The 27,994-nt window shown below is 38.2% G+C and overlaps 1 protein-coding gene across 1 annotated transcript; it reads left to right on the top strand.

Moving 5' to 3' along the window:
* Positions 1-990: 990 nt before the first annotated feature.
* On the top strand, positions 991-27,993 carry TMEM260 (transmembrane protein 260). The gene is made up of 9 exons (XM_034648465.1): positions 991-4,749; positions 5,193-5,370; positions 6,523-6,636; positions 17,741-17,920; positions 19,454-19,494; positions 22,591-22,674; positions 24,089-24,203; positions 25,463-25,632; positions 27,795-27,993. The coding sequence occupies exons 2-9, from the start codon at positions 5,317-5,319 to the stop codon at positions 27,976-27,978; spliced, it is 942 nt and encodes a 313-aa protein (XP_034504356.1). The 5' UTR covers positions 991-4,749; positions 5,193-5,316; the 3' UTR covers positions 27,979-27,993.
* The last annotated feature ends 1 nt before the right edge of the window (position 27,994 follows it).

Below are 27,994 nucleotides of genomic sequence, written 5' to 3' on the forward strand. Positions count from 1 at the left end.
ATCGGCCAGATGTGATATGTTCGACGGGGAGAGGGGCCAGGAGCTTTGACGATGACTCTTAGGTTTCGTAACTTGGGTGACTAAACTCAGTAGATAATGACAATCACTAAGACAGAATATGGGAACAGGAATCATTTAGGAATGAGGGTGGGAAATTAATTTTGCACGTGTTGATATTAAGGTTCAGTGGGACACAGAGTTGGAGTGGCTTTGTGGTGAGGTGTAGAGCAGTCAGTTGGAGATCTGTCCGTTTGAGACTAAGGGGGAGGTAGGGCTAGAGAGAGATTCGGTTACCTCAGCTGTGGTTGGCAACTGACATCAAGGTAGCAGATAAGACCACCCAGGTGGAGTATGGAAGAGTGAGAAGAACTGCGTGAGAATGAAATCTTGGCAGCACCGGCTTTAAAGGAGATGATGGAGGAACAGGAGCCGTTCAGAGAAGACACGGAAGGAAGATCCAGAACCACTGAAGGAACCCCTGAGGGATGTGGAGCCCGGCTCAACTCGGTAGTGTGTGCCTAGGGCTGGGATCAATCCAGTAGAGAGGTCCTGAGAGCCTGTGGTATTTGGCAGGTAGATACCAATTGGGTGCTATTTCCGTAGAATGCCAGGGTGAGAACGGAGCATAGAGGCTACAGATGTGGACGGCAGGAAGCTAACACTGAGCCTCGCTATGATCCTGAACTGTCTTCACGAAGTCGTCCTTGACTTCAGCTGCTCTTTTGTCATTTATCTCTGTCTCATTAGGGTGAAATGAAGCAAGCTCAGATAATGTAATGTGCCTTGCACAGTATAATGAGATTGCCTACCTACAGAGTCAGAGAATGAATTGAAGACCTCCAGAATCTTCAGAAAGTCCTCATGGCTTGGGCACCTGGGTGGCTCATTCGGTTAAGCAGCTGACTTTGGCTCAGGTTGTGATCTCAGGGTCTTGGGATTGAGCCCCACATCAGGCTCCTCATTCACCGGGGAGTCTGCTTCTCCCTCTCCTTCTGCCCCTCCCCCCCGCTCGTGCTCTCTTTGTCTCTCTCTCAAAATAAAATAAAATGAAAGTCCTCATGCCTACCACTGCTGACATCCCTTGCTTGTCAGCACATCACAGACGCGGCGCGCAGTGTGCTGATGTGGGCCCTCCCCTCTCCTTGTTAGCTTGCATATGGTGTCGTGGCCCTGGGCTGCACACCTGTCTTCCTACAGAACGCTCACCCTGCAGACTTAGTAGTGTATGCTGTACTGCTTGTCTCTTGGGACAAACACTTAGCTTTAATGAAAATCTTATGATTTTGAAAACGGCTTTATTAAACTCTTTTCCATCATAGACTGCCCTCAACAAGAGTCCAGTCTTGTTTAACTGGCCTGTTCCATCCTTTAATGATTCCACATCCCTTTCCCAACCCACTTTCTACTGCCTGGCGTGACTTTAGCTTTCAGTTCACTTATTTCCTTGATGCCTGTGTGCTTATCTTCCATCTGACTGAGACCTAGAACGCTTTGCTCATCCTTTTTATTACCTTCCTCAGCCCCTTCTGCTTTGCTTCCTTCCCTGTCCAATCTAGGCCCCATGGCTTCTTACAAACTCCCTTCCCTCTTGTCCTTCTGTCCTGCCTGCATAGTAAAGCCGCGAACCCTGACTCTCCAGCTTTCCCAGGCCAGCTCCGGCTGCTTTAGACCTTGCACAGCCATGCTGACAGGTCCTGCCGCTCCGTATCCACAGGCGCTGCAGCCTCAGCTTAGCAGTTACTGCTACCTGCATATCCTTGTTTGCGTCCCTCCTCTACTTGTGGAGTTTTCCCACAACAGACGTTTTGCCTTTTCTCTGTTTTTCTTAGTCCGCTAGTTGGTACATGTTACATGGTCAGTAAATGTTAATTGATGCTGAATCTTAGCATAAAGCAAACCTAAAGGCAGCATGTTAAAATACGTGTGTTTCAATGGGCATTCACAGTTTGGTAAAGGCTGCTGAAATCAATGAAATTCATATAAGCTTAGCTTATGTACAGCACTACAAAAACCCCAGATCAAATAGTAAAATAATGAGGCCCCCAAAATGTTTTCTATTCTACATATCCTGTATATGGATGCACACATAACTTTTTGTTCTTCGACTTACTGCCCTCTCTTCTGTTTTTCACAAAGCTATGACCTCTTCAGCATGTATTTTCAGAATTTGCTCACACAACTTGCCTTGAAACCTTAATAGGAATAACAAAGAGGGAAGGCAGTGTGTTTCAGTTGGGGCTCTTGGGTGCAAGCAATGGACTCTGGCTGTGTTTAGCAGGAAAGAAATGTATGAAAAGGAGGTTGAGAAGAACTCTACAATACAGAGGACAACCTAATTTTTAGATGGGCAATGAATCTGAATAAACTTCTCCAAGGAATACCTACAGATAGCCAATAAACACTTGAAAAGATGCTCGGTATCATTGGCTACAAACAGTCTGTGTGTATTGTTTTGTTTTTAACCATTTAAGAGTAAGCTGCATAGATGCTATCCTTTTACCCTAAAATGCTTCAAGGTATGTTTCTTAAAAACAAGCACATTGTCTTACACATCCACAGTGCAGTTCTGAAAGCCAGGAAGTTGTCACTGATACAACATTGTTATCTATGAAGGTGATGCAGATTGTGCCAGTTGTTCCAATAATATCCTATTTAGCAGAAGAAAATTCAAGAGCATGCCTTTTATTCTGTTGTCATTTCCCGTTAGCCTCTTTCATATGGATGCACGGTCTTTTGCTTTTTATTTTTGTCTTTCAAGACCTTGACATTTTCTTTGATCTCTATCGGCCAGTTATTTTGTAGAATGTTCTTCAATTTGAGTTTGTAGCTTCAAGTAATACATTTTGGCAAGAATTCTGTAGAAATGTTGCTCTGTTCTTTTCATTGGAATAGATCAGGAAGTATATGAAGCTTGTCCCATTCCCGGGCTTTAACTTTGATCATGTGGTTAAGATTGTGTCTGCCAGGTTTGCCCCTATAAAGTTATCATTTTTCCCTCTGTAATTAATCTGTTTACAGGGAGATAGCTTTAGACTATGTAGGTATTTCTGTAAAACTTTTACCCACTGATCTTGGTATCCATTATTAAGATAATGGCTGCCAAATTCCATCATTTCTTCTATGTTGACTTTCTGTGGACTTTCTCTTCCCCTATTTATTTAGTCATATCACTGTAGTCATAGATTACCCCTGGTTTGATCCTTGTAAGCTGTCTCCATGCCCTTTTGTCATGTCCTCTTTTGAACTCTTCCCTACTTTCTGACACAAGATATTTCAGATTAATTTTGTACTTGAGCTACCCCAGACCTGGAATCAGCCATTTTTCCAAGGAAGTTAATTTATGTTTTAAGTAGAGGAAGGAATCTCGTATCTTGTGCTGACTTTCCAAAGTAATATTGACAGACGAAACGTAGAAATTCCTTTAAAAATGTTACTCATTCTTTAAGATTAGTTCATTCTCTCATTCACAGTTTCCTTTCTGTGCTTGGGGCTAAAGACTTGAAATAGAAATGAAGTTTAACTCCAGTGTACATTTCAGAAACAAAGCCGAAGTAATTATTAGAGGCAACTACGTGCTATACGTGTTCCAAGATGACTTAGAAACCGAATTGAAGAGAAATTTGAGGAAGGAGTAGAGTTTGATAAGTAGAAGGAATCCAAGAAGACATTGGGTTCATGGGTACAGCATGAGCAAAGGTATGGCGCTGGGAATAGGCATGTCTTATCAGGGAATTTTGAGGAGCCTAACTGGTTGGTGGAGATAATAATGTTGGTGATTGGTGGCTAGGTGCCATTTATTGGGAGCTTCCATTCCAGCCTGACTCACTTAGAATATTTCCTACAGGCAGTGAAGAGTCCTTAAATTGGGGGGCTAGGTAGTTATAAAGAGTATGTTTTAAGAAGTTTAATGTGATGTTATATTGCAGAATAGTTTGGAAAACAGAAGACCACTTAGGAAGCTTAATTGAGTCTAAGGTAGTAGGAATACAAGTTGAAAGGAATTTGGAAAGTAATTTAGAGGGAAGAAATGCCTTCAGTGTGATGAATCAGGGTCACTGGGGGAATGGGGAACTCTGAAAGAAATAGGACACTGATTTTTATAAGGGAAAGAAAACAAATATATTGCAAAGAGGTGCTCCAAAACAAGTTCGGTGATATCAGAATTTTATTTTAACTTTTTTTTTTTTCTGGGATGCTTAATTAAAAGCCATAGAATGGCTCCACAAGTCTTTATCCAAAATGATATAGTTCAGTTTAAAAGTGATGATTTAGGGCCATATATTATCATTAACTATTAGACACGGTAATGCTTGCTGAATCATAACGCTTGTTAGAGATATTTGGTAGTAACTTTTTCATCATTTTAGATTTATGGGGAAGTAGGAAGTTGTTTGGCTTTGATATGCTCTATCTACCACATTACTGGTCTCCAAATCAAATCTTGGAATTGAGATCCAGATTCCTGATGGATTTGAAATGTCTGGCTCTCGTTGGCACTGGGGTCGAGAAATTTGTTTCCAGGTGTGGCGTTTGATTCTTCTTGTGTTATTGAAGTTCACATTCCCGTCCCTCTCTTTAAAGAAATACATCATTTTCAACTTCAACTTTGTATAAAGAAGAAATCACTAGAAACTAAGAACTTAGCTTTCAAGATCTTAAGATATCACCAAATATCGCGACGAGGATATTTTTGCCATATGTTGGGAGATAAACTTTGGTGTGGTCCTAGGCCCAAGCACTCCACAAGAGGTGAGAGTCAGTGTCCCTGAATAGGTATTTTGCCCTTTCATTAATTCTCACAATTCAACATATTTCCGTCTCAAGCAGACCATCATTCTAATTTGTGGATGGAGCAAGAAAAGTGACACAGGTTTGTTATCTTTTTAGCTACTGTCTCTTCAGGCTTTCTGAACTGGCTTGAATCCTAGAGGTTCCATCTGAGAACTAAGCCTCATTCAGTCCATAGGAGACCGAGCGGGTTTGTTCATTTGTTTATTAATAGGTTAATATATGGACTGCCTAATTAAAAGCTGTTGGAAGAAATTATTATCCGAAGTAATGTATTAACCATATAATGTGTTGGGATAGTGCTGGGTGACTGTCATCATTTCTGCTGCTACAGTTTACAAAAAGGAAAAGAAAGTCGGTTCTTTTTGTTGGGAAAGAAGATTTCATGTTATCTGTATTTGCAGGCTTTCTGGCTCACATGCTGGAGGAATCCTTGCTGCGGGGGTGTTTTCATTTTCCCGTCTAACATGGCAGTGGTCCACTGCAGCAGAGGTTTTTAGCTTAAACAATCTGTTTGTGGGGCTGCTTATGGCTCTTACTGTACATTTTGAGGAGGCAGCAACTGCAAAAGAAAGATCAAAGGTAACCTATTTTGATCAAAGTGAAATCACTTTTTGTTTTAATTTTTAGACAGGTGCTATATTTCTTTTTAACTTTGGATGCTGTTGATCTGTCCTGATTACTGTCAAGGTAATCTAGGCATGTTGAGAGAGAAAATATTCTGAGTTCTTTTACTGTGAACCATGATAGCCTTTATAAAACATGGGGCTTTTTTTTTTTCTTCTCCCAGAGTTCAGAAGTTTTTTGGAGAATGAGAGGATTGAAATCCCCTCTGAGTCCTATGGGAAAGATAGGCTTGTTGGTTAATTCCACCACTGTGCTTTTGCGTGTGTGTGTGATTGTAAGGTGCCAAGCTCTAGACTCACCACCTTAAATTATATACCATTATGGTACATTGACTTACTCTCCAATTGCAAAAAAAGTCCATATTTGTACTTTTTTTTTTAACTAAAAGAAGAGTATCACACGTATAAACAAAGTAGTTCAGAAGAGGTTACAGTGAATTATAAGGCAAACACTAAGATCAAGATCATTTGGAATGTGAAGGAACCCTGTCTTCTAAGAGCTTACAGTCTACACATTGGAAGGTAACAAACCATCTTAGTAAAGGCTGCCTTTTGTTGTTAAAGAATATACGAACAGAAGAAAACCGTGGTTTATCAGTGGTTTCCATAAACAGATCTGTGCTGTTATTAGAGTTCATTTTTTGTCTAAAGTAAACTTTTTTCTGATTATGAAAATTGCAAAGTTCAAAAAGAACAAAAACAGCACCCATAACCTGGTTTTTAAATAAAAAGTGTTCTCTTTTATTTATTTAATTTAATAGGAGAAAAAGTAAAATGGAAAGAATGCCTGAGCGGTAGTTACAGACTTTAATAAGAATTACACAATATCCTATTACTGGTAGGACTTACCTAGTTATCACACAGGAATTTCTAAAACTTACTTTGAAGGCAGTCATTTCAGGTCAAACTGCAATGATGTGATGAAAAATATTATAAAAAAATATTGCTAAATATTAGTGTCTGTGGAAGTGAGACTGTCGTCTAAGGGGTTGATGTTAGCCTGACCTATGGTACAAATGCTTGGTTCTCATATAAAGAATAACTTTTTGCTATTGTGCTTACTTAAGAGTTTTAGGTAAATTTTAACTTAGATTTTTTTTTTTTTCAGATAGCTAAAATTGGTGCTTTCTGCTGTGGCCTTAGCCTATGTAATCAGCATACAATAGTACTGTATGTTTTGTGCATAATACCATGGATTCTCTTTCGACTTTTAAAAGAGAAGGTAGGTTTTCTGGTGTTTTTAATGAAAATTCATATTTTATTAAGGCCCGATATAACATTTGTGGCATAAAACATGGGGCTTTCTTTGTTTTTTTTTTTTTTAGTTTTATATAAGTAGAAATGACCCGAGGCTCTAACAACATTGACTGAAAAAAAAATAGGATTTACAAAAATTATGCAGTATTGATTGCAGTGGCATCTGGTCTGATTCATAATTCTCTTACTGATTCTGAGAAGCACTTTGATAATAATAGGCTAAAAGGAGTTAAAACAAAATAGCAAATTTCCTTGATTGTTTTATTATCTGTCCTGAAACAAAGGGTATTGTATTAATAATAGTTTATCCGTTGATTCAGCTGTTTGTTGAGGGCCTGTGCTGTGCTAGGTGCCGCCCTAGGTGTTAGAGATTCAGCCCCTGACAAAACAGACATCATCACTGCTGTTGTGAACCAAGTAATAAAATCTCTGGTAAATAACAACCTCGTTTTCTCAGAAGAGATCTGTCTGGAATTAAAAATGATTTACTTTAGTTTTCCCTTTCCCTCAAAGGAAAACTGATTCTTGATTTAAATGGCGGTGTAAAATAATGTAAGAAAATTACTATACTGTGTAAGGCATTGTGAGATGGACTGAAGAAGGCAGGGAGCTGAGTTAGACATGAGGTTTTGGAAAGATAGAAGCCCTTTACTCTGTCAGTTTTCCTCCAAGAGGTTAAAACAATCTAAATACAAAGCCAGTACTAGAGTCATTTTACTTAATTGATTGATTGTTAATTATACCTAAGCTACATTTATTTATTTATCATTTCATTATTTATTGCTGTACTCAGAATTATATTAGAAAACACATGTGTAGTAAAATTATTATACAGAAATAGGGAAATTATAACAAAACTTTAGGTAATTGGATTTACTGTACTTGAATATATTTTGTTTTTAGCTTCTGGCAACAAAGCAAAAAGGATAACATGGAGGTTATAAAATTCGTATGTATTTAAAAAAACGGAAATAACAATTGACAGGAAAGATCAACTTTTTCTTGGAGCTGAATTCTGTTCTTTCAGTCACGTTCAACCTTATATGAGGAATATTAAACAGCGTAACAGGTCGTGTCTAACAATGGTTTTATAGAATATACAGAAGGTTCTTTATCTGGTCTTTTATTCTATAAACCCTTGATTTTAAAAAATGGAGATATGACATAAAAAATATAATTCAGTTAGATTACAAACCTGAAGAGACCCAAATATTTTTCTTGTGGATTGATGGATGCGTAGATGGGGATGCATTAATATCCTGCTGTCAGTTATCTTGGCCAGGCTTCTTTTTTTTTTTTTTTTTAATCCAGTCTTCATTTCTTTGTCTATCTCTTTTTTTTTTTTTTTTACCCCAGCTTATTGATGTACAGTTGACATAGTACATTGTGGAAATTTAAGGTGTACAACATGATGATTTGATGTTTGGATATATTGTAAAATGATTGCCACAGTGAGGTTAGTTAACACATCTCTTACCTCACATAGTTTCGGTTGTGTGTGTTGAGAACTTTTAAGATCTACTCTCTTAGCATCTTTCAAATATACGGTACAGTCCTATAGTCCCCATACTGTACGTTATATTCCCCAGAACTTATTCATATTATAACTGAAAGTTTGCGCACTTTGACCACCTTCACCCATTTCCCTCACTCCCTACTCCCTGCCTCAAAAGATCACCAATCTACTTTGTTTCTATGAGTTCAGTTTTTTTTAGATCCCACTGTAGGTAAGGTCATACAGGATTTGTCTTTCTCTATCTGACTCATTTCATTTAGTGTAATACTCTCAAGTTTTATCCCTGTTGCAAATGGCAGGATTTTCTTCTTTTCGTGCCTGAATAATACTCCATAGTATGTATATATGTATGTATATATGTATGTATGTATGTATGTATGTCTTTTATGTTTTCTCTTAGGAGTTTTATGGTTTCAGGTCTTACAATCAAGTCTTTATCCATTTTGAGTTAGTTTTTGTATGTGGTGTAAGATAGTGGTCCATTTTCATTCTTTTGCATGTGACTGTCCAGTTTTCCTAACACCATTTATTGTCCTTTTCCCCTTGAATATTTTTGCCTCTTTGCCGTAAATGAATTAACCATATATGCATGGGTTTATTTCTGGGCTCTCTATTCTGTTCCACTGATTTATGTATCTGTTTTTATGCCAATACCATACTGTTTTAAACACTATAGCTTTGTAGGTATAGTTTGAAATCAGGGAGTGTGATGCCTGCAGCTTTGTTGTTCTTTTTCAAAACTGCTTGGGCGATTTGGGATCTTTTGTGGTTTCATAGAAATGGATTGTTTGTTCTAGTTCTAAAATGACAGTGGAATTTTGTTAGAGATTGCATTGAATGTATAGATTGTTTTGGCTGTTCTAACAAGGCTAATTCTTCCAATCCATGAACGTGGTATATCTTTCTATTTATTTATATCTTCTTCAATTTCTTTAATCAGTGTCTTATAGTTTTCAGTGTACAGATCTTTCACGTCCTTGGTTACATTAATTTGTAGGTATTTTCTTCTTTTTGATGCACTTGTAAACAGAATTGGTTTAATTTCTCTCTGATAGTTCATTGTTAGTGTATAAAAAAGGCAACAGATTATTGATTTTGTACCCTGCAACTTTATTGATTTCAGTTAATAGTTCCGACAGTTTTTTGGTGGAGTCTTTAGGGTTTTCATTATATAAAATCATGTCACTTACAAATAGTGACAGTTTCACTTCTTCCTTTTCAATTGTATGCTTTTTATATTTTTTCCTGCCTGATTGCTCTGGCTAGGACTTCCAATACTTCGTTGAATAAGAGCGATGAGAGTGGGCATCCTTGTCTTATTACTGATCTTAGAGGAAATGCTTTTAGCTTCTCACTGTCAAGTATGATGTTAGCTGTGGGCTTGTCATATACGGCCGTTCAGTGGCCATATACCTACTTTGTTAAGAGTTATTATCATAAAAGAATTTTGTAAATTTTTTTTTGCATCTATTGAGATGATCATATGGTTTTTGTCTTTCATTCTGTTAATGTGGTGTATCGTGTTGATTGATTTGCAGATGTTGAACTGTCGTTGCATCCCTGGAATAAACCTCACTTGATCATGGTGTATGATCCTTGTGATGTATTGTTAAATTCAGTTTACTAATATTTTTTGAGGATTTTTGCATTTATGTTCATCAGGGATATCTGATATGGCCTATAATTTTTTTAATTTATTTTGTTTGGTTTTGATATCAGGGTAATGTTGGCTTCATAAAACGTGTCTGGAAGCATTCCCAACTCTTCAGTTTTTTGGAAGAGTATAAGGAGGATGGATATTATATCTTTATATGTTTGGTAGAATTTATCAGTGAAGCTGTCTGGTCTAGGACTTTTGTTGGGAGTTTTTAAGTTACTGATTCCATCTCCTTACTAGTAATCAATCTAGTCAGATTTTCTATTTCTTCATGATTCAGTCTTGGAAGATTGTATGTTTTTAGGAATTTATCCATTTCTTCTAAATTGTTCAATTTGTTGGTGTATAATTGTTTATAGCAGTCTCTTATGATCCCTTGGATTTCTTTGGTATCAATTGTAACTTCTCTTTAGTTTCTAATTTTATTTATTTGAGCCCTCTCTCTTTTTTTCTTAGTCTAGCTAAAGGTTTGTCAATTTTGTTAATCTTTTCAAAAAACCAGCTCTTAGTTTCATTGGTCTTTTCTATTGTCTTTTCAGTCTCTACTTCATTTCTTTTCACTCTGATCTATTCCTTTTTCCTACAATTTGAGGCTTCATCTGTTCATATTTTTAGTCCCTTTAGGTGTAAAGTTAGATCGTTAATCTGAGATTTTTCTTCTTAACTGTTTCTACGAACTTGCCTCTTAGAACTGCTTTTGCTGCATCCTATAGATTTTGGTGTATTGTATTTATTTTCTTTTTTTGGTGTGTTGTATTTCCATTTTCATTTGTCTCAAGGTATTTTTTAATTTCTTTTTGGATGTCTTCATTGACCCATTGGTTGTTCAGTAGTATGTTGTTTCATCTTCACATATTTATGACTTTTCCAGTTTTCCTCTTGTAATTGATTTCTGGTTTCATATTGTGTTCAGAAAAGATGCTTGATATGATTTTAGTCTTTAATTTACTGAAACATGTTTTGTGGCCTATCATATGATCTATCCTGGAGAATGTTCCATGTGCACCTGAGAAGAAAGTGTTTTATGCTGTTTTTGGATGGAATGTTCTATATATATATCCATTATTCCATCTAATATGTTGTTTTAAGGTTGATGTTTCCTTACTATTTTCTGTCTGGCTTATCTATCCATTGATATAAGTGAGGTATTAAAGTCCCCTCGTATTATTTTATTCCTGTCATTTTCTCCCTTTAAGTCTGTTGGTATTAGCTTTATGTATTTAGGTATTTCTCCCTTGGGTACGTAAGTATTGGCAAATGTTATATCTTTTGCTGGATTGACCTCTTTATCATTATGTAATGCCTGTCTTTGTCTGTTATTACAGTCTTTGTTTTAAATCTATTTTGTCTGATGTCAGTGTAGTTACTCCTACTTTCTTTTGGTTTCCATTTGCTTGAAACATCTTTTTTCCATCCTTCATTTTCAGTCTGTGTGTGTACTTATATCTGAAGTAGTCTCTTATAGGCAGCAGATAAATGGGTCTTGTTTCTTTATCCGTTCAGCCATTTTCTGCCATTGATTGGAGAATTTAGTCCATTTACATTTAAAGAAATTGATTGGTATGTACTTACTGCCATTTTATTAATTGTTTTCCATCTGTTTTGTAATTCCTCTCTGTTCTTCTCTTGGTTTCTTACCTTGTGGTTTGATGACTTTTGTAGTATTACACTTAGATTCCTTCCTCATTATCTTTTGTCTGTCTACTATGGGTTTTGCTTTGTGGTTATGACGAGGCTCATATATAACAGCCTGTATAGATATATAACAGGCTATTTAAGTTGATAACAAATTATGTTTGAATGCATTCTAAAACTATATTTTCATTCCTCTTGCCCTGTGGTTTATTGATGTCATATTTTACATCTTTTTATTTTCGTATCCCTTAACTACTTACTGTATTTGCAGTTACTTTACTACTTTTATCTTTTAACCTTCATACTAGCTTTATAAGTGATTAAACCACTGCTACATATTTACGTTTACCAGTGATATTTTAAAAATACTTTTTCTTATTACTAATTAATATCCTTTCCTTTTAGCTTAAAGAAATTCTTTTAACATTTCTTATGAGGCTAGTTTAGTGCCAGTGAACTCCTTTAGCTTTTGTTTATCTGGAAAGCTCTTTATCTCTCTGAGTGATAATTTAGCCAGGTAGTATTCTTGTTTGAAAGTTTTTTCCTTTCAGATCTTTGAACGTATCCTGCCATTCTCTTCTGACCTGCAAAGTTTCTGCTGAGAAATCTGCTTATAGCCTTATGGGGATTTCCTTATATGTAATAAGTTGTTTTTTTCTCTTGCTTTTAAATTAACTTTTGACATTTTAATTATGTGTCTTGGTATGGGTCTCTTTGGGTTCATCTTCTTTGGAATTCTGAGCTTCCTGATCTGGTTGTCTGTTTCTTTTCCCAGGTAAGGGAAGTTTTTGGCAATTATTTCTTCAAATAAGCTTTCTGCCCCATTCTCTCTTCTCTTTCTGGGACTCCTATAATACACATGTTATTCTGCTTGATATGACCCATAAATCTCTTAAGCTATCTTCAGTTTTTAGATAAGCTATCTTTCAGTTTTTTGCTGCTTGGTTTGGGTGAGTGCCATTGCCCTGTGTTTTATTTAGCTCATTGATTCTTTCTGCTTCATCTAGTCTGCTATTGAACTCCTATAGTGTATTTTTCAGTTCAGTTATTGTATTCTTCAGTTCTATGACTTCTGTTTGGTACTGTCTTATATTTTCTGTGTCTTTGTTGAACTTCTCACTGTGTTTATCCATTCTTCTCCCAAGTGTGATGAGCATCATTATGACCATTACTTTTTTTTTTTTTTAAGATTTTATTTATTTGACAGAGAGAGACACAGCAACAGGGGGAACACAATTAGGGGGAGAGGGAGAGGGAGAAGCAGACTCCCCACTGAGCAGGGAGCCTGATGCGGGGCTCGATCCCAGGACGCTGGGATCATGACCTGAGCCGAAGGCAGAAGCTTAACAACTGAGCCACCCAGGCACCTCTATGACCATTACTTTTAACTCTTTGTCAGACGAATTACTTATCTCTGTTTCATTAAGATTTTTTCCCAGGCTTTTATCTCGTTCTTTTGTTTGAAATATATTCCTCTCTCCTCATTTTGCTTGACTCTCTGTGGTTGTTTCTGTGCATTAGATAAAATAGCTGTCTCTCCCAGTCTTGCAGGATTGGCTCTGTGTAGGAGATGAACCTCATTGTTTAACTTTGCTCTAGCTCTTGGTTTTCTCTCAAACCTTTATGATTGTCTAAGCAGCCTGAGTTTCTCTTGGTAAGTTCTAGTTATTGTGTCAAGACTTGTGGGTGTTCCAGAGGGAGGGATCTCAGTCAGCACCTAGTTTCAGGCTGATTGGAAACCATCCCTTCAGTCAGCATCTTTAAGGTATACAAATATATACAGTCCTGAGAGACTGCAATCATTGACCATACTAGCCTCCAGACCAAGTGATCTGGGGGGTCTCCCCTTAGGGACTATTGCAAATTCAGGGTTCCAGATGAGTGTATGAGCTTCTTTCTGGCAGGTGCAGGCAAGCTGTAATGAGGCCAGGCGAGAACTCAAGAGATGGTATCCTTCAGCCTGTGTTCCCTGAGAGCATGTCTGTAGCCTTTAGATGTGTTGGTAAACCTGAAACCTACCCCTCAGCCTGAAGTTTGTTCGTAGGAAGACCAGGGGCTGTTTTAGTCTGTTGTCAGTGCAGTCCCTTGGGGATGGTAGCCTGCCAAGAACCATCTTTCCAGTTGTTTTAGACCCATTGGACCCCAAAATGCAATTCCCCTTGGCCACCAGATCCAGGCACTTAAGGGGCATCCCCTGTGTGGGCTGTGCACCGTGGCTGACTTTGGTGGAGCCGTGGTGGAGTGGTATGTGAGGTTGGGCATTTGCCTGGCTGGCTTTGGCAGAGCTGTGATGGAGTGGCACACAGGAGTGGGCACACTCACTGGCACTAGCAGGATAGAGGAAGAATGCCAGAAATGGCACGCTTCAATGTCTCTGTCCCCAGAGAGAGTTCTACCAGGCTTCTGTCCTTACAACAGACATATTAAGATTAGCAAATGAATCTTCTTCACTTATGGTTTCGCACTGCTTCCAGACTGCTGCTTCTGTACCAGGTTCTGGGGTGAGCGAGTCTATATGTGAGTCCTTAAGGGCAGCGTCTCTGTTCCCTACAGTCCTATAATTTTCCTGAACATTTGACCTATTGGCTTTCAAGACCAGACATTTGGGGGAGGGGATCATCTCTCTGGTGCAGGACCCAAAGGTTGGGGTGCCTTCCATGGGGCACAAACCCCTTGCTCCTCAGGGAGAAGTCCTGTATTTATGAGATCCCTCCTGACTGTGGGTTGCAGCACTGGGCTGGGGTTTTTGGTGAGACCACGTCTCTGCTTCTCCCACACATTTTCATGTGGCCCTTTTATTCTTTGTTGTGGAGGCACTTGCTCAGATAGTGTTCAGGGCTTTGTAGATTTGTCATGTCTGTGGGAGGAGGTGAGTTGAGAATCTTCCTACCCCGCCATCTTAAACTCCGGATTACAGTAGCTGCATAATCTGGTTTGGAATTAGGAAGTGTGATGCCCCCAGCTTTATTCCTCTTTTGCAAGGTTATTTTGGCTATTTGGGGTCTTTTGTGGTTCCATACAAATTTTAGGTTTTGTTTTTCTATTTCTGTTAAAAATGAGATTGGAATCTTGATAGGGTTTCATTGAATCTATAGATGGCTTTGTGTAATACGGACACTTAAAATATATTAATTCTTCCAATCTGTGAACAAGGGGTATCTTTCCATTTATTGTGTCTTCTTCATTTTCTTTCATCAATGCCTTGTAGTTTTCAGTGTACGGATTTTTCACCTCCTCAATTAAATTTATTGTTAAGTATTTTATTGTTTTTGATGTTATTGTGAATGAGATCATTTTCTTTCAGACAGTTTATAGTTTATTGTTAGTGTGCAAAACATGTATTGGTAATGTACTACAAAACATGTATTGTTAATGTACAAAATTTGTACATTAATTTTGTATCCTGCAACTTTACTGAATTCATTTATTAGTCTAACAGTTTTTTTGGTAGAGTCTAGGATTTTCTCTATATAAGATCATGTCATCTGCAAATAGAGACAGTTTTACTTCTTTTCTGATTTGGATGCCTTTTATTTCTTTTTCTTGCCTGAATACTCTGACCAGGATTTCCAGGACTGTATTGAACAGGAGTTGGTGAGAGTGGGCACCCTTGTCTTATTCCTGATCTTAGAGGAAAAGCTTTCAGTCTTTCACTGTTAAGTATGATGTTAGCTATGGGCTTGGCACATATGGACTTTATTATGTTAAAGTATGCCCCAGATCAACTAAATCAGAATTAGTTTAGGGTGGGATCAGCTACCGGCTCAGCTCTGCAGATGGGCAGAACGGCTGGGATCTCTGCTTGGGCACAGCTGCAAGCAGGAACACAGTCTGCCAGATCTGAGCACCGGTTGCCGACAGCCCTGCTCCCCTTCTGTCTGCGTGATCCCCAGTGGTTGAGCCCAGCAAACCCCTTCCTCCCACCATGGTCATCAAGAGGTGAGAACTGAATGAGCCTCCTGGGAAGTGTCCTGCTGTGCTGGGGGAGCTGGATGTCTACCTTGGACTCCATTTTCCCACTGGAAAAACTGTTGCCCCAGGGGAGCTCTGTTCGTGCAGTGCTGGGCTGGTGTTGGGGAGGAGTGATGCAGTCAGAGTGCTCTTTTTTATTTTGAATGTGGTTCTTCTCAGTCTGTATGGTCCAAGATGTGCTTTAGCCTCACCCCTGGATTCTGGGAGTCTTCACAATGATGTCTTGTCTGCAGGTAGCTGCTAGCTGGTCTTCTTGTGAGGGAGACTGAAGTCAGGAATGATCTGTGTTGCCATCTTGATGGCCTTCCTCCTAGACAGGCTTTCAGATAATAGAGAGGTGCATTGACTGACAAGAACTTAAAAAGTAAATATTTTGTGTTAGTTAATTGAAAGGAGAACCGTATGCTTTGTATAAAACGTGCAGGACTCAGAGTGGACAAGGTAGGAGCCTGATCTGAGAGCCTGTTTATTCTGTACTTAGGTCAGCTACTGATGAATGATGATATTTGGGGAAGTATGAGTCTTCAAAGGACAATTTCATGTTCACTAGTTAAATAGTAGAGAAAATAAGGAAAATAAGATCTACCAATGAAGCAACAGGGGAGTTAGATCTCACTGGTCAGATGATTCGAGGCAGAGTAAGAAGTCCTGAGTTAGTTGGTTGCAACCCTGGCTACTCAGATGATCTCGGAAGCTTTTAAAAAGTGTGTGTATGTGTGTACATATGTGTATATGCTTGTATACATACATATATTTTTGTATATGTGTGTATATTTATGCCAATCCCACTCCAAAATAATTCTGATTTAATTGGTCCGGAGTGAGGCCCAGACATGGACATTTTCAAAAAGCTCTGCAGGGATTCTAATGTATATGTCGTTAGGACTCAGAGTCACTCTCCTGCACTCTCTGAAAAAGCTCTCATGTAATTGTCTCCCTGTTGATTTCTCACACAAAGGGAAAATTCTCCGTCAGTTGCATTGTGCCACTCTAAATTGAACTTTATAACATGCAGAAACTGTCAAAATATAAACATTTGTTTTATTTGAAACTACTTTTAAGAATAGCAAAGGCATGTTGCTCGATTAGTTATTTCTTATACTCTTTTCATGCCATTATTTTTATGCATCTCATTACCACTTTAGAAATATCAAATGAAATCAGTACTATAGTAAAAACACTCCATTTTCAATTAAGAGCGTTTATTTGAAAATGCTAATGTAAGTCAACTGCTTGTTCTGCTTCTGGTGAATGTGAACCTTGGTTCTTGTATTCAGTGTCACATGTGAATTTTCCTTTTTTGTAAAGGAAAAGTTGGGAATTTCCGATTATGATATTTGTAAGAGATCCCCTTTCCCACGTACTAAAGCAACCACTATTTGAATCTTTTCGTATACCAGAATTCTTTTGATTGTAATCTTTATAAGACTTTGTCAGTATTGTCCTTTATTTTAGAAATGTGCAGACGAGGGGGCGCCTGGGTGTCTCAGTCGGTTAAGCGTCCAGCTCTTGATTTCAGCTCAGGTCATGATCTCAGGGCCCTGTGATTGAGCCCTGTGTCAGGCTCCGTGCTCAGCGGGGAGTCTGCTTGTCCCTCTCCATCTTCCCCTCCCCCCTGCTCTCTCTCTCTCTCTTTCTCTCTCAAATAAATAAATAAATAAATGGACAGATGAGAAATACCTTCTCTTATGAGGCGACATTGTTACACATAAGAAATTTCCGTCAGTACTCGTCCTCTATGTACATTGAGGAAAAAGAGCATTTGGATGAATTGGGAGGTTATTTAAAAGCTAGCTTTATTTGTGACAAATATTTCCATGAAATATCCAAAACCCTTGCGGAAAGAATCATATTGTCAGTGTGTCATCATAATAGAGAATATAGTTGAAGTCTACTGCTGGTGATGGTGATGAAGGGAATTGTATTGGAACAATATTTTGGGTATATTCAAAATCAGCCGAACCATCACTCGCAAGTGTGTTATCTCAGCCCTGTAATGCTGCATGTCATGACGTAGTTTTAAATATAAACACGATACTCTGGAGTCTCCCCTAATGTTATTTGCTTCACTCAGATTTCACCTGCCATGCAAAGGAGTTCAGGCTGATGCAATTTTCTAGTAATCCACACTACTCAGAAGGTTTAACATAGTAGTATTCTGTGGTGACTTAATAGAAATTGAGAGATCAGCTCTGAGTAAACATTTTGATGTTTTCCTTGATGTGTTCTTGAAGTTCCAGGATGACTGGACTAAAAATAAACGTTGTTACACAATATGCTTTGATGCAGGAACTCTCCCTGGGCTCTCTGTTGAAGTTGAGTCTGTACTTCTCTGCTGGTTTATTGCCTTACGTCTACCTTCCTATCTCATCCTACCTCAATCAAGCCCGTTGGACCTGGGGAGACCAGACAACACTGCTAGGATTTTTGACGCATTTTCTCAGGGAAGAATACGGAACATTCAGTCTGGTAAATTTATATTTAAAGCCCTTTTAAGGAAGTAAGTGGTGAAACTTCAGTGTTCTGCCTGGGCCTTCACTAAAAAAAAAAAACACAATGTCTACCAATGACAGTACATAGAATTTTCATTTCAGTTATCTGTATAACAAACTTGCTCCTTGGAATGTGGCCTTTAACGTACATTAGGAAGAACTTGGAATCACTTAACCTGACATCATAATGCTGTATATCCTGAATATGCTTTCCAGAATAATAAACATTAAAAAGACTCTTCTGCCAGTACTTGAAACATTTCTTTCTTCTTAGCATTGGGTATCACTTTGGTCCCTTGGTCTGTGATTTAAAATATTTGGAAAAGATTAAAGAAAAAAAAACCCTCAAAATTTTTAATTTACCTTGACCAAAACACTTTCTTTTTTCATATTTGACAAATAGTGTTCAGGATAGTATTTAGTGTAATACCTATGTGTAAATACCTTATAAGATATAATTTCACTGGAAGTGTTTTTTAAAGTTCAAAAGGCCTTGCTTTCCCTGAAACATAAGTTAGGAAAAAAAACACTGAAGGTTTTTCTGCAAAATAAAAGGACAAACACATGGTGGGGTTTTTTTGTTTGCTTGTTTGTTTGTTTTTTTAATAGAGACAGTTGTATCAGATTTTTCTCTCCTGGTTTGTGCTTTTTGTGCCTTACCCAAGAAGGCAGGTCTCTGAAGACTACGTATTATATGACACCATTGGTACAAAATTCTAAACCATGCAAAAATTAAACAGTCTATTGCTCAAGGTACTTACAAAAGAAGTAGAACTATATTTTTTTAGAAAGTAGGGGAATAATTAACACAAAATTCAAGGTAGTCGTTATCACTGGGGGGTGAGAAAAGCGAGGCCTGTGAATGCTTTGTGAGACTTTATCTGTGGTATTCATGCAGTTCCAGTTCTTAAGTGAATGGTGGCTCTTTAGATTTTTAAAAACTCTTTATCCCTTAAATATACATTGTATGTGTTGTTCGTATGTAGGAGATATTTCATAATAAAATAGCTTAATGAAAGGTTAATTATTAATTACTTTTTGACTTAGTTTGATACTTTAAATTTATACTCTGACTTACTTCTATGGGTTATTCCATTACTATACTGCTTGAGGGCCATTCCAGATTTGAAATTTATATAATTCACACATAATTGTGAAATTATAGACTAACGTGATAATGAGCTCTAATCAAAGTGCCTTAAAGACACTCTAACAAGAGTGTAAAGTCTGTTAATTCATCAGTGTGTTAATCGTTCCTGCTGGAAATAGTTTAACTGATTTTTAGCCCATCATTATTTCTGTAGTTCTTCCTCCAGGATGTCTGTGTTCAGTTTCCACTGACTTCTCTTCAAAAACTCAGTAAGGCTCTGAAGCAAAGACTGAATGAAGAGAGATGTTGCTCTGTCTACTTAAAACATGTATATTCTGAATCAAGACAGTTAAAATGCAGTCGCCTAACAAAGCTGCAGTTGAAGGCTGACGCAAATAGACTTCTCTCTTTTATGTTTAGGCCAAGTCTGAAACAGGATCCAGTATGTCTAAAATTCTGCTGTGAGTATGAAATATTTGAAACTGGTTTTAAGTGAATTCTCTGTTAGTTCCTAGACTAAGTGATTTGGGGGGCTTCTGGGCTGTCTTTGTGAAGCAGTGTGTCTGAGAAGTGGCTCTAGCCGGTGTGGTCACTCGTCGTTTTGTGTACTGTCAAACATTCGAGCATTTCCTTCAGAGAAAGCTGGAAGTGAGCAGTAAGCACACAGTTATTAGTAGACTGTCAACCTAGAATGTTTCCACTTCCGTTTGTATACGAGGTGACCCAATGCTGTGTTGCTTTAGACATCATTTATATCCTTTGTTCTGGTTTCGTCTTTTTTTCACAGACATTTATAACGTTATATTTAGCAATTTGATTCTTTTCTTTTCAGGATTGACCTATGTTCTTAAATTCTTTAGAGCTTCATTTATTTAATGTCTCTTAAGATTTTTTCTTTAGGCTGTCCTTAAGCTCTGTTTCGGACTTAAATATTTCTAATATCCAACCTTTTTAGAGCTGGTTAAGCACACATATTTCATCTGTATTACCCGCTAGGGTTCTTTGAAAAATGGGTTAATATTTGCTTTAAATAAACCCACACAGATTAAGACAACTTGAAGGGGCGCCTGGGTGGCACAGCGGTTAAGCGTCTGCCTTCGGCTCAGGGCGTGATCCTGGCATTATGGGATCGAGCCCCACATCAGGCTCTTCCGCTATGAGTCTGCTTCTTCCTCTCCTACTCCCCCTGCTTGTGTTCCCTCTCTCTCTGGCTGTCTCTATCTCTGTCAAATAAATAAATAAAATCTTTAAAAAATAAAAATAAAAAGACAACTTGAAAAATATCCATAACAATCCTGTACTATTTTTGTAATATTTTCAATATAAAATTATGGAAGAATAGTCCTGTATGACTCTCAAGTGATCTCCTAACTGATTATTAATTTGGGATTGCCAGGACTATTTGAAAACCATTTTTAAAATACGGGGACAATATTTCAGCTCTGTATATGAGGCAGGTCATAGGTTCTCACAGTTTCCGTCTTGTTACCTTGCTACCTTGTTTGCTTCCTTCCATCCTTCCTTCTTTTCTTTTTAAATGTCCCTTTCCCCTGCTCCCAAAATGTGATACATAATCATTATAGAAAGTTTAGAAAATCCAGGTAAGCAAATACAAGAAAATTAAAATTACTATAATTCCAGTGTATTGAGATAACCACTATTGTTTATCCATTAACCTTTTTGTTCATATCCTTTCAATATTTTTTATATTTTTGTTTTGAAAGATGGGATCATAATGTGCATACTGTTTTATGAGCCCGCCTGTTTTCATTTTTTACTGTATCTTGAAAACATTTTCCTGTCACCAATTATTCTTATGTAACCTTTTGTTGGTTCTCATAACTGATTTTAAATATTTTTTTTTTATGTCTGACTGAAACTTTTGTGGCTCCTTTTTCTTTTTGGTTGGGGAAAAGGTAGCAAGAAGCTCCGTTATAAAAGACAGCTTTACCAGTGTCTGTGGGCTTTTACTTGATTCTACTTTGCTGCGTGCCGGAAGACTCATTGCCTTCCCTTTTCTACCAACGTTATATAATGTTGTTATCACTTTTGAGATTGATAGTATATTTTGCTTTAACAAATCCCACATGAACTCCAAAGCACTCTCAAGAGCAATGCTGGACTATCCATCTAACTTTTATTAGTTGCACATAAAACTCATCGATTGGGGAACGTAAGAACCTCCTTTATATTGAAGCAATAGCAGTTAGGTGATATGCCTAGAAAAAGTACTTGACGAAAGTGGTGATCACTCATACCCACACTATTCGTTCGAACCAAATCATAACGTAGGATGGAGGCGTGATCCTAGCACTCTCTGACTGAGTGAGAGAATTTCTAGTCTTTAATTGTTTCAAGTAGACAGGATTGTTGAGAAAAGCAACTCATAATTAACGTACTAGAAAATCCTTCAAAATGATGGGACCTAATCATCTCTCCTTTTCCAGTCAAGCAAATTAAATTCTTTCCCCATGCCTACCTCTAAATTGCAATCCTGTACAAGGAAATTGTTGAATCTAACCCTAGGCAGTGACCATGATTTAGAGCTCACATTTAAGCAACAGATCTCCAAGAATTAATTTTGAGACTGACTTCGTTCCTTTTGAAGAATGGTTTGAAATGGGCCTCATGCTGGAATCAATTTTTTCAAGTGTATTTGAAAATGAGTAAGAATATCTTCTCATAGTAGATGAGTCTCCATTAGTAAAATACACATTGTGTGGTTTCCATAATTATGGCATCACATTTTCTCCAGTAAAATTGCCAGCAGGGAGAAGAAAGTTCTTCAAGTTGGTGTAGAGTCATTTCTTTTTTAAAAACTGGAGACTGCTAGAGCTATTTCAGAACTCAGATAACACCTGGGAAATGCTTATTAGTTAATGGAAGAATTTAGTTTAACTATAGGAAAAAAATACATTTCTCAGAGATGGCTTAAACATTTTTGAACCAAACAATATAGAAGACAAGGAACCCCCCCCTTTTTTTTTTTTTGAGAGAGAGTGCATGTGCAGGGTGGGGAGAAGGAGCAGAGGGAGAGTGAGAGAGAGAATCCCAAGCAGGCTTGATCCCACAACCCTGAGATCATGACCTGAGCCAAAATCAAGAGTTGGATGCTCAACCAGCTAAGCCCCCAGGCACCCCGCGTTAATTTTGTTTTCAATTGCTAAATCACAGGAAGCTGTGTCTACACTGCTGACAGAAGTTGAAAAACCCACTTCAGATGACTTCTTACCAAACCAACTGGGGGATCCAAATTGGTTTATATTATCAATACAGCATACCAGCATTACAAATACAGAAGAATTACTTGCTCTGAGCCTATCCCAAATAATAAATTGGTAACCAAATATTACATTTGGAAAACATCTTAGAACAGTTTAACTCTTTCTTATGGTACTTTTCCTCCCAAATTTAAAAGAAGACAATATAATTTTAACATCTGCCTTCAGCCCTTAGAACTATTCAGTGCATAATCAGACATATTTTACAAAGAATGTTTTATTTGGAACTAACCAGGTTTGTTTTCTACCCATAATAAGTTAGATTGTCTTTTACAGTTCTCAAGTAACAAGTATGAGGACCCAACTCTCACTCAACATTCAAGCCCTTGCAGTTTGGGCAAATATATGTTTAGCAAGAAAGTGAGTAATATAATTTCTTTTCCTGTTCTTTTTTCCATATTCATTAATTCAATTCATATTTTTAATATGCCATGGAAGAACATTGCCAGTATTATTTTATATTCCAAATAAATGATTCTAACCATTTCTGTTACAGCAAATGTGTATTGCTTTGTTGCTAGTTTTTGGGTTTTTTTTTTTTTTTCCGATTATAAATGAATGATTTTGGAAGATTGAGCAGTATATTACAATCTAAGTAAGCAAGTCATTTGATGTCTTAAACTTCTGGTTTGATCCCTTAATGTACCCGTACCTACTCATTTTTGCTGCAGTGCAAAAGTAGTAAACAACTATTTGAATTCCTCTGAAGAAGAAAGTAACCTCTGATGATGAAAGAAAACCTAAAAAATACAGCACTCTTAACCTCCATTAATTTTTTGTCCATTTACTTTCTAACCTGTTTTATGTAAATTTATATTTGTACACACATTTATAGTTCTGTTTCCTTGACACTTAACATTATATTGTGAGCATTTGCCCATATCGTAAAAAGACTTAAACGGTCATTTAAATGTCTATATAAAATTCCATTCTCTGACCTAAGAGAATTAACTTAAGTGTTTTGCTATTTGGGAATCTTTAGATTGCTTCCACTTCTATTATAAGTAGTGTTAAAGCATTTTTATGGATTAATCTTTATCCACATTTCTGGTTTTGCTTAAAGATTTATGCCTACATGTCAAATTACTGGGTAAATGAGTGTGGTTATTTTTTTTATTAAAGATTTTATTTATTTGAGAAAGAGAGAGCACAAGCAGGGGGAGGGGAGAGGAGTAGAGGGAGAGGGAGAAGCAGCTCCCCGCGAGCAGGGAGCCTAAAGCGGGGCTCAGTCCCAGGACCCTGAGATCATGACCTGAGCTGAAGGCAGTTGTTTAACCAACTGAGCCACCCAGGTGCCCCAAGTGTGATTATTTTTAAGGCTTTTGATATATATTATCAAATTAATTTTTCTTGAGGATTATACTCACATACACGCTCATTCTGTTACATCCTCACCAATATTGAGATTTGCTGTTTTAAAATCTTTATTATTTTGAGGCATGAAACTATTCTTTCATTTTGCATATGTTTAAGTACACCTTAAATTTAACAAGATTGATCATTTGTATTTCTTCTCCGAATTTTAACTTTCTATCTCTTGCTGCATAATTCCAAGTGAAGTTGTCTGTAATATGCAGTGCAGTATGTAGTTGATTCCTATGTTTCAGTTATTTATTCCAGCTCGGATTTTTTTAAATTGAGATCTTTCTTTGTCCCTAGTTAAAAATGGAAAGTTTTATAGATATAATTTTTTTCCTATAGTTTAAAACTATGTAATATTATTATTGATATTCATGCATATAAATAATTTTGGATATATTTAATTTTTTTATAGGGACAGACAGAATCCATCGTTGGTATGGCTTTTTACTGGAATGTTCTGCATTTATTCATTGTTCTTTGCTTGGAGGGCGAATTTAGATATTTCAAAACCACTCTTCATGGGTGTGGTAAGTTTTACTTAGGTATATCCTTTGACCAGAAAGTTGGTGAAGAATGTACAAATTTGTCCTTATGAATCTTGTAAAAGAGCAGCTGATCTCAGAAATAGCTAAAATTGTGTGTACAGTTTTATAGATCAAAAGTTAAATTCTTGAACCAGAAAGACTGAGGCCTTTTTTTACGGGGAAAAAAATGCAACATTTAGTTAACACAATAGGTAGAAAAATAAATGTAACGTAGTTTTAAGTTAGTTATTTTATGTATGTGCTTACAGATATAAGTACTCCTGCGGATCTCCTGGAACTTTTTTGAAAAACAGCAGAGATAAAGGTTGTAGCTGGGGGCTCTTGCCCACACTGCGGTGGTTTTTCCCTCAGCGGTCTCTGGCCCGTGCGGAAGACCCACCGCGTTTCTGTTTTCCCCCGGCCGCCGTTTCTGAGTTTAGAGTATTTCTTCTCTTTGTGGTAGAAACTGTAAATGTAGGCAGCTCCTTTTCAGTGGCTAAAGCCAACTCTCCCGCGTGTGTTCAAACGGCCTAGTGAAAAATATCCTTCTTGATCATCTGCGTTCTGTTGAGAAACGAGATGAACCAGCACCACAACAACGGGTGAATCACCTTCACACTGCGAACACTGAGATTGGAGAAGCTAGTTGGTATCTGCGGGCAAGGGGGCTTCCTCATACTGCATCCCCCCCGCCCCCCGCTGTCGCAGGCGGTGCTGCACAGGGCAGGCCCCCCCAGTCCACATCCCACCACAGAGACGGGCTCTGCCGCTGGACACGTGCGTCCTGTCCTGTGGGCAGGTCGCTTCCCAGAGGAAGAGCGGGGGAGAGGGCAGGGCCGTGCGGGCCCACTCCAGCTCCCAGACTCCGCTTCAGCTCAGTGCCTACAGTCTTGCAGGCAGAAGTGAGGGGTGTCAGACTAGGGGTGCTTCCCCTCGTGGGAGGAGACCTCAGGAATAAAGTAAGAACATTTCTCCATCTCCTCCACCATTCCAGTGGCAGGAGTTCAAGGTGCATGCCATAGAATCGAAAAGAATGTGTGAATCCAAGAGAGGGAGATTCGTGTGTCAAACTGGAAAGGAGAGATACTTGAAAACTGAAAACTAAAGCGATGCAGAGTTGGATTGGGGAAGTCCGTGAGCGAGACCTGAGTGACGGCGGGCATAAGCAGCTGTCTGTACACAGTGTGTTTGTTCAATAGACAAGTACCTGATGGATTGCGTAAACCAGTCAGCCGGGTGTCCTGTCTGCCTGTCTGTCGCAGGTGGAAAGATTCTGGATGCAGAGCAATGCGGTGGTGGCCGTCCTCGCTGGCATCGGTTTGGCCGCGCTGGTTTCTGAGAGCAGCCGAGTGCTGAACACCAACGGACTCCAGTGTCTGGAATGGCTTTCAGCAGCCGTTTTTATCGTTTACCAAATATATTCTAATTTCAGGTAACACGTGCTTATTTTTATGAAAAGTAGCACCCACGCAAGAGACTCTTAGATGTTTAGGTTCTTGGGCTTTATTTCACCTTTAACCTCCCCTCGTTTTCAGAGTGAGGCAGCTTCGTCTGAATATAGTGCTTCTTAAACTTCTGAACAGAATCTCAGCATGAGTGATGTGTGGTTGCAGGCCATTGCAAACAAGGGCTGGGATGGGACACATTAACCAGTTGTGTATTTTCCTCTAAGGAACCCTAGAGATACTAGGTAGGATCTGGAGGATGTAATAGAAGTCCATGATCTAAAATACCACTTAGATGGAGACTAAAGACATTTGGGCCTCTTTGTATGTCCTAAAATAATTCCCTTTTATGCTTCGAAGATTCCATCTTTGGAGTAACACCTGGCCCTTATCTAGTTCACTCCGTAGTCGTGAATGTTAATTATTTTAAAATAATTGAAGTTCTAAAGGTTTGTTAACCCTTATGCATTATGAGATTATATATATTTTTCAAACTCTGTTTAATAACCTTGCCAATGAAAATCTCAGTCTGGCATAAAACATGTCCAAGTTTTAGATGAAAGTTCATTCATTTCCAGCAGCATCGAGTAAACATTACAGCAGCGGAAGTGTCCACTGGAGTTTCATTGTAGTGAGATTTGATTGGTATTTTAAAAGATTCAATTTCCCCCTCTTTTTTTTTTTAAGATTTATTTATTTAGTTGAGGGAGAGAGAGAGCACAGCAGGAGGAGGGGCAGAGAGAGAGGGAGAGAGAATTTCAAGCAGACTCTGCACTCAGCAGGGAGCCCTATGAAGAGACTCGATCTCATGACCTGAGCTGAAACCAGACGTCAGATACTTAACCTACTGAGCCACTCAGGCGCTTGAATTTCCCCTTTCAACTTAACTTTAAGAACTGATGTTCTTTATAATACCAGGGTAGAGCCAGTGTTAGGAAGCCTGCATCACCAGGAGGTCTGGTGGAAAGGGGATGCCTGTCCCAGATACAACTCCATAGCTAACTCAACAAGGGCTTGCAAAGCCCACTGTGTTTCCCTAGTTTGTTTTATCCCAGTCTTCTCCTGACTTGGGTCTGCAACCCAGGTTCAACACCAAGGATGCTTGTACAGTCTGGACTGTTTTATTTTGTTTTGATTCTTGTATTTGTCCCAGGGGAATGGAATAGATAGCAACTTTGCTATGTGAGGCATCACCGTGCAAAGTAGGGAGTCACAGTAAGAAGCAGTTGCATCACTACAAAGGCAAGGGTGCATATTTTGTTCCTAGCAGTGTTCATTTGCTTTGTGATGCCAGCCCAGTGATTCAACTTGAAGCTGTGTTTCTACGAACCATTACATGTAACAGACCTGATAATAACAGGAAGGACAATGCTTGTTCCATTTTTTGATGCTTTTACTCTCTTGTAGTCTTTTTCTTTTTTCATGGGAAGCTCTCAGAATTCATGCCAGTTTTCTTTGAAGTTTGAAAGTCCACTCTATCATTGAAAGGAGTTGTACTGCCCTTGTTGGAAATATCCAAAAATGCGTGGAGAGAAGTAAACAACTCAACCAACTACTCCTTCCCTTCCTTCTTATTGGTCTCATTCCCTAATGATTTCTCCGTCTAGAAGGGATAGAGGACCACAGGGAGCCTGTGGTTTGGGGAAGTGGTGGAAAGAATCAAGCTTGCATGTAAGAGAGTCAGACCAATGCTATAATACAGAGTTATGCCAGAAACTGGCAGATTTCCTTTTGCATCTCTGAAAATCCCTTTGGTCTAAATGGAATTGACATGCAATTACCCTGAATTTCAAGTGAAATCAGAAGCCTTACTTCTTTTTAGTGAAATTTGATGTCCTTTAGGGGAAAAAAGGACTTATTCTTGAGCACTAACTAATTCCCTCTTTATAGAAATGATTATAAATTCCAGCAGTAAAGCAGTACACTGATTTTTAGTTAGTTGCACAATGAGTTCCTTCTCTTTTTCTTTCAGATGATAGCATTCTTTTTTCAAATATATGCATCTTCTTGGAAGATACAAACTAGAATGCTTTGAAACACTACATGTAGAGTATGTGATGGGCAAAGAATGGAGCAGAAGCTAAACCCATTCTTGTTAAAACCTTAGCAGTATGTTGCTATTTTAATGTTTCCTTATCCTTTTATTTAGCACTTGTGACCAAAGGACCAACTATGTGATTGATAAATTTGCAAAGAACCTTCTAGCCTCTATGCCTCATGATGCAATTATCTTACTCAGAGGAGACTTGCCAGGGAATTCTCTCCGTTACATGCATTATTGCGAAGGGCTGAGGCCAGATATTTCACTAGTGGATCAGGAAGTAAGTATATAAAAAATATACCTAGAAC

This window comes from Ailuropoda melanoleuca, chromosome 20 (genome assembly GCF_002007445.2).
Source record: "Ailuropoda melanoleuca isolate Jingjing chromosome 20, ASM200744v2, whole genome shotgun sequence".
Taxonomy (NCBI): Eukaryota; Metazoa; Chordata; class Mammalia; order Carnivora; family Ursidae; genus Ailuropoda; species Ailuropoda melanoleuca.

Excerpts from the sequence above, each read along its gene's own strand:
- TMEM260 (XM_034648465.1), top strand. The coding sequence starts at position 5,317 with ATGGCTCTTACTGTACATTTTGAGGAGGCAGCAACTGCAAAAGAAAGA. Across the intron at positions 19,495-22,590 it reads AGTATGTCTAAAATTCTGCT|TTCTCAAGTAACAAGTATGA; the intron begins GTGAGTATGAAA and ends TGTCTTTTACAG. Across the intron at positions 24,204-25,462 it reads AACCACTCTTCATGGGTGTG|GTGGAAAGATTCTGGATGCA; the intron begins GTAAGTTTTACT and ends TGTCTGTCGCAG.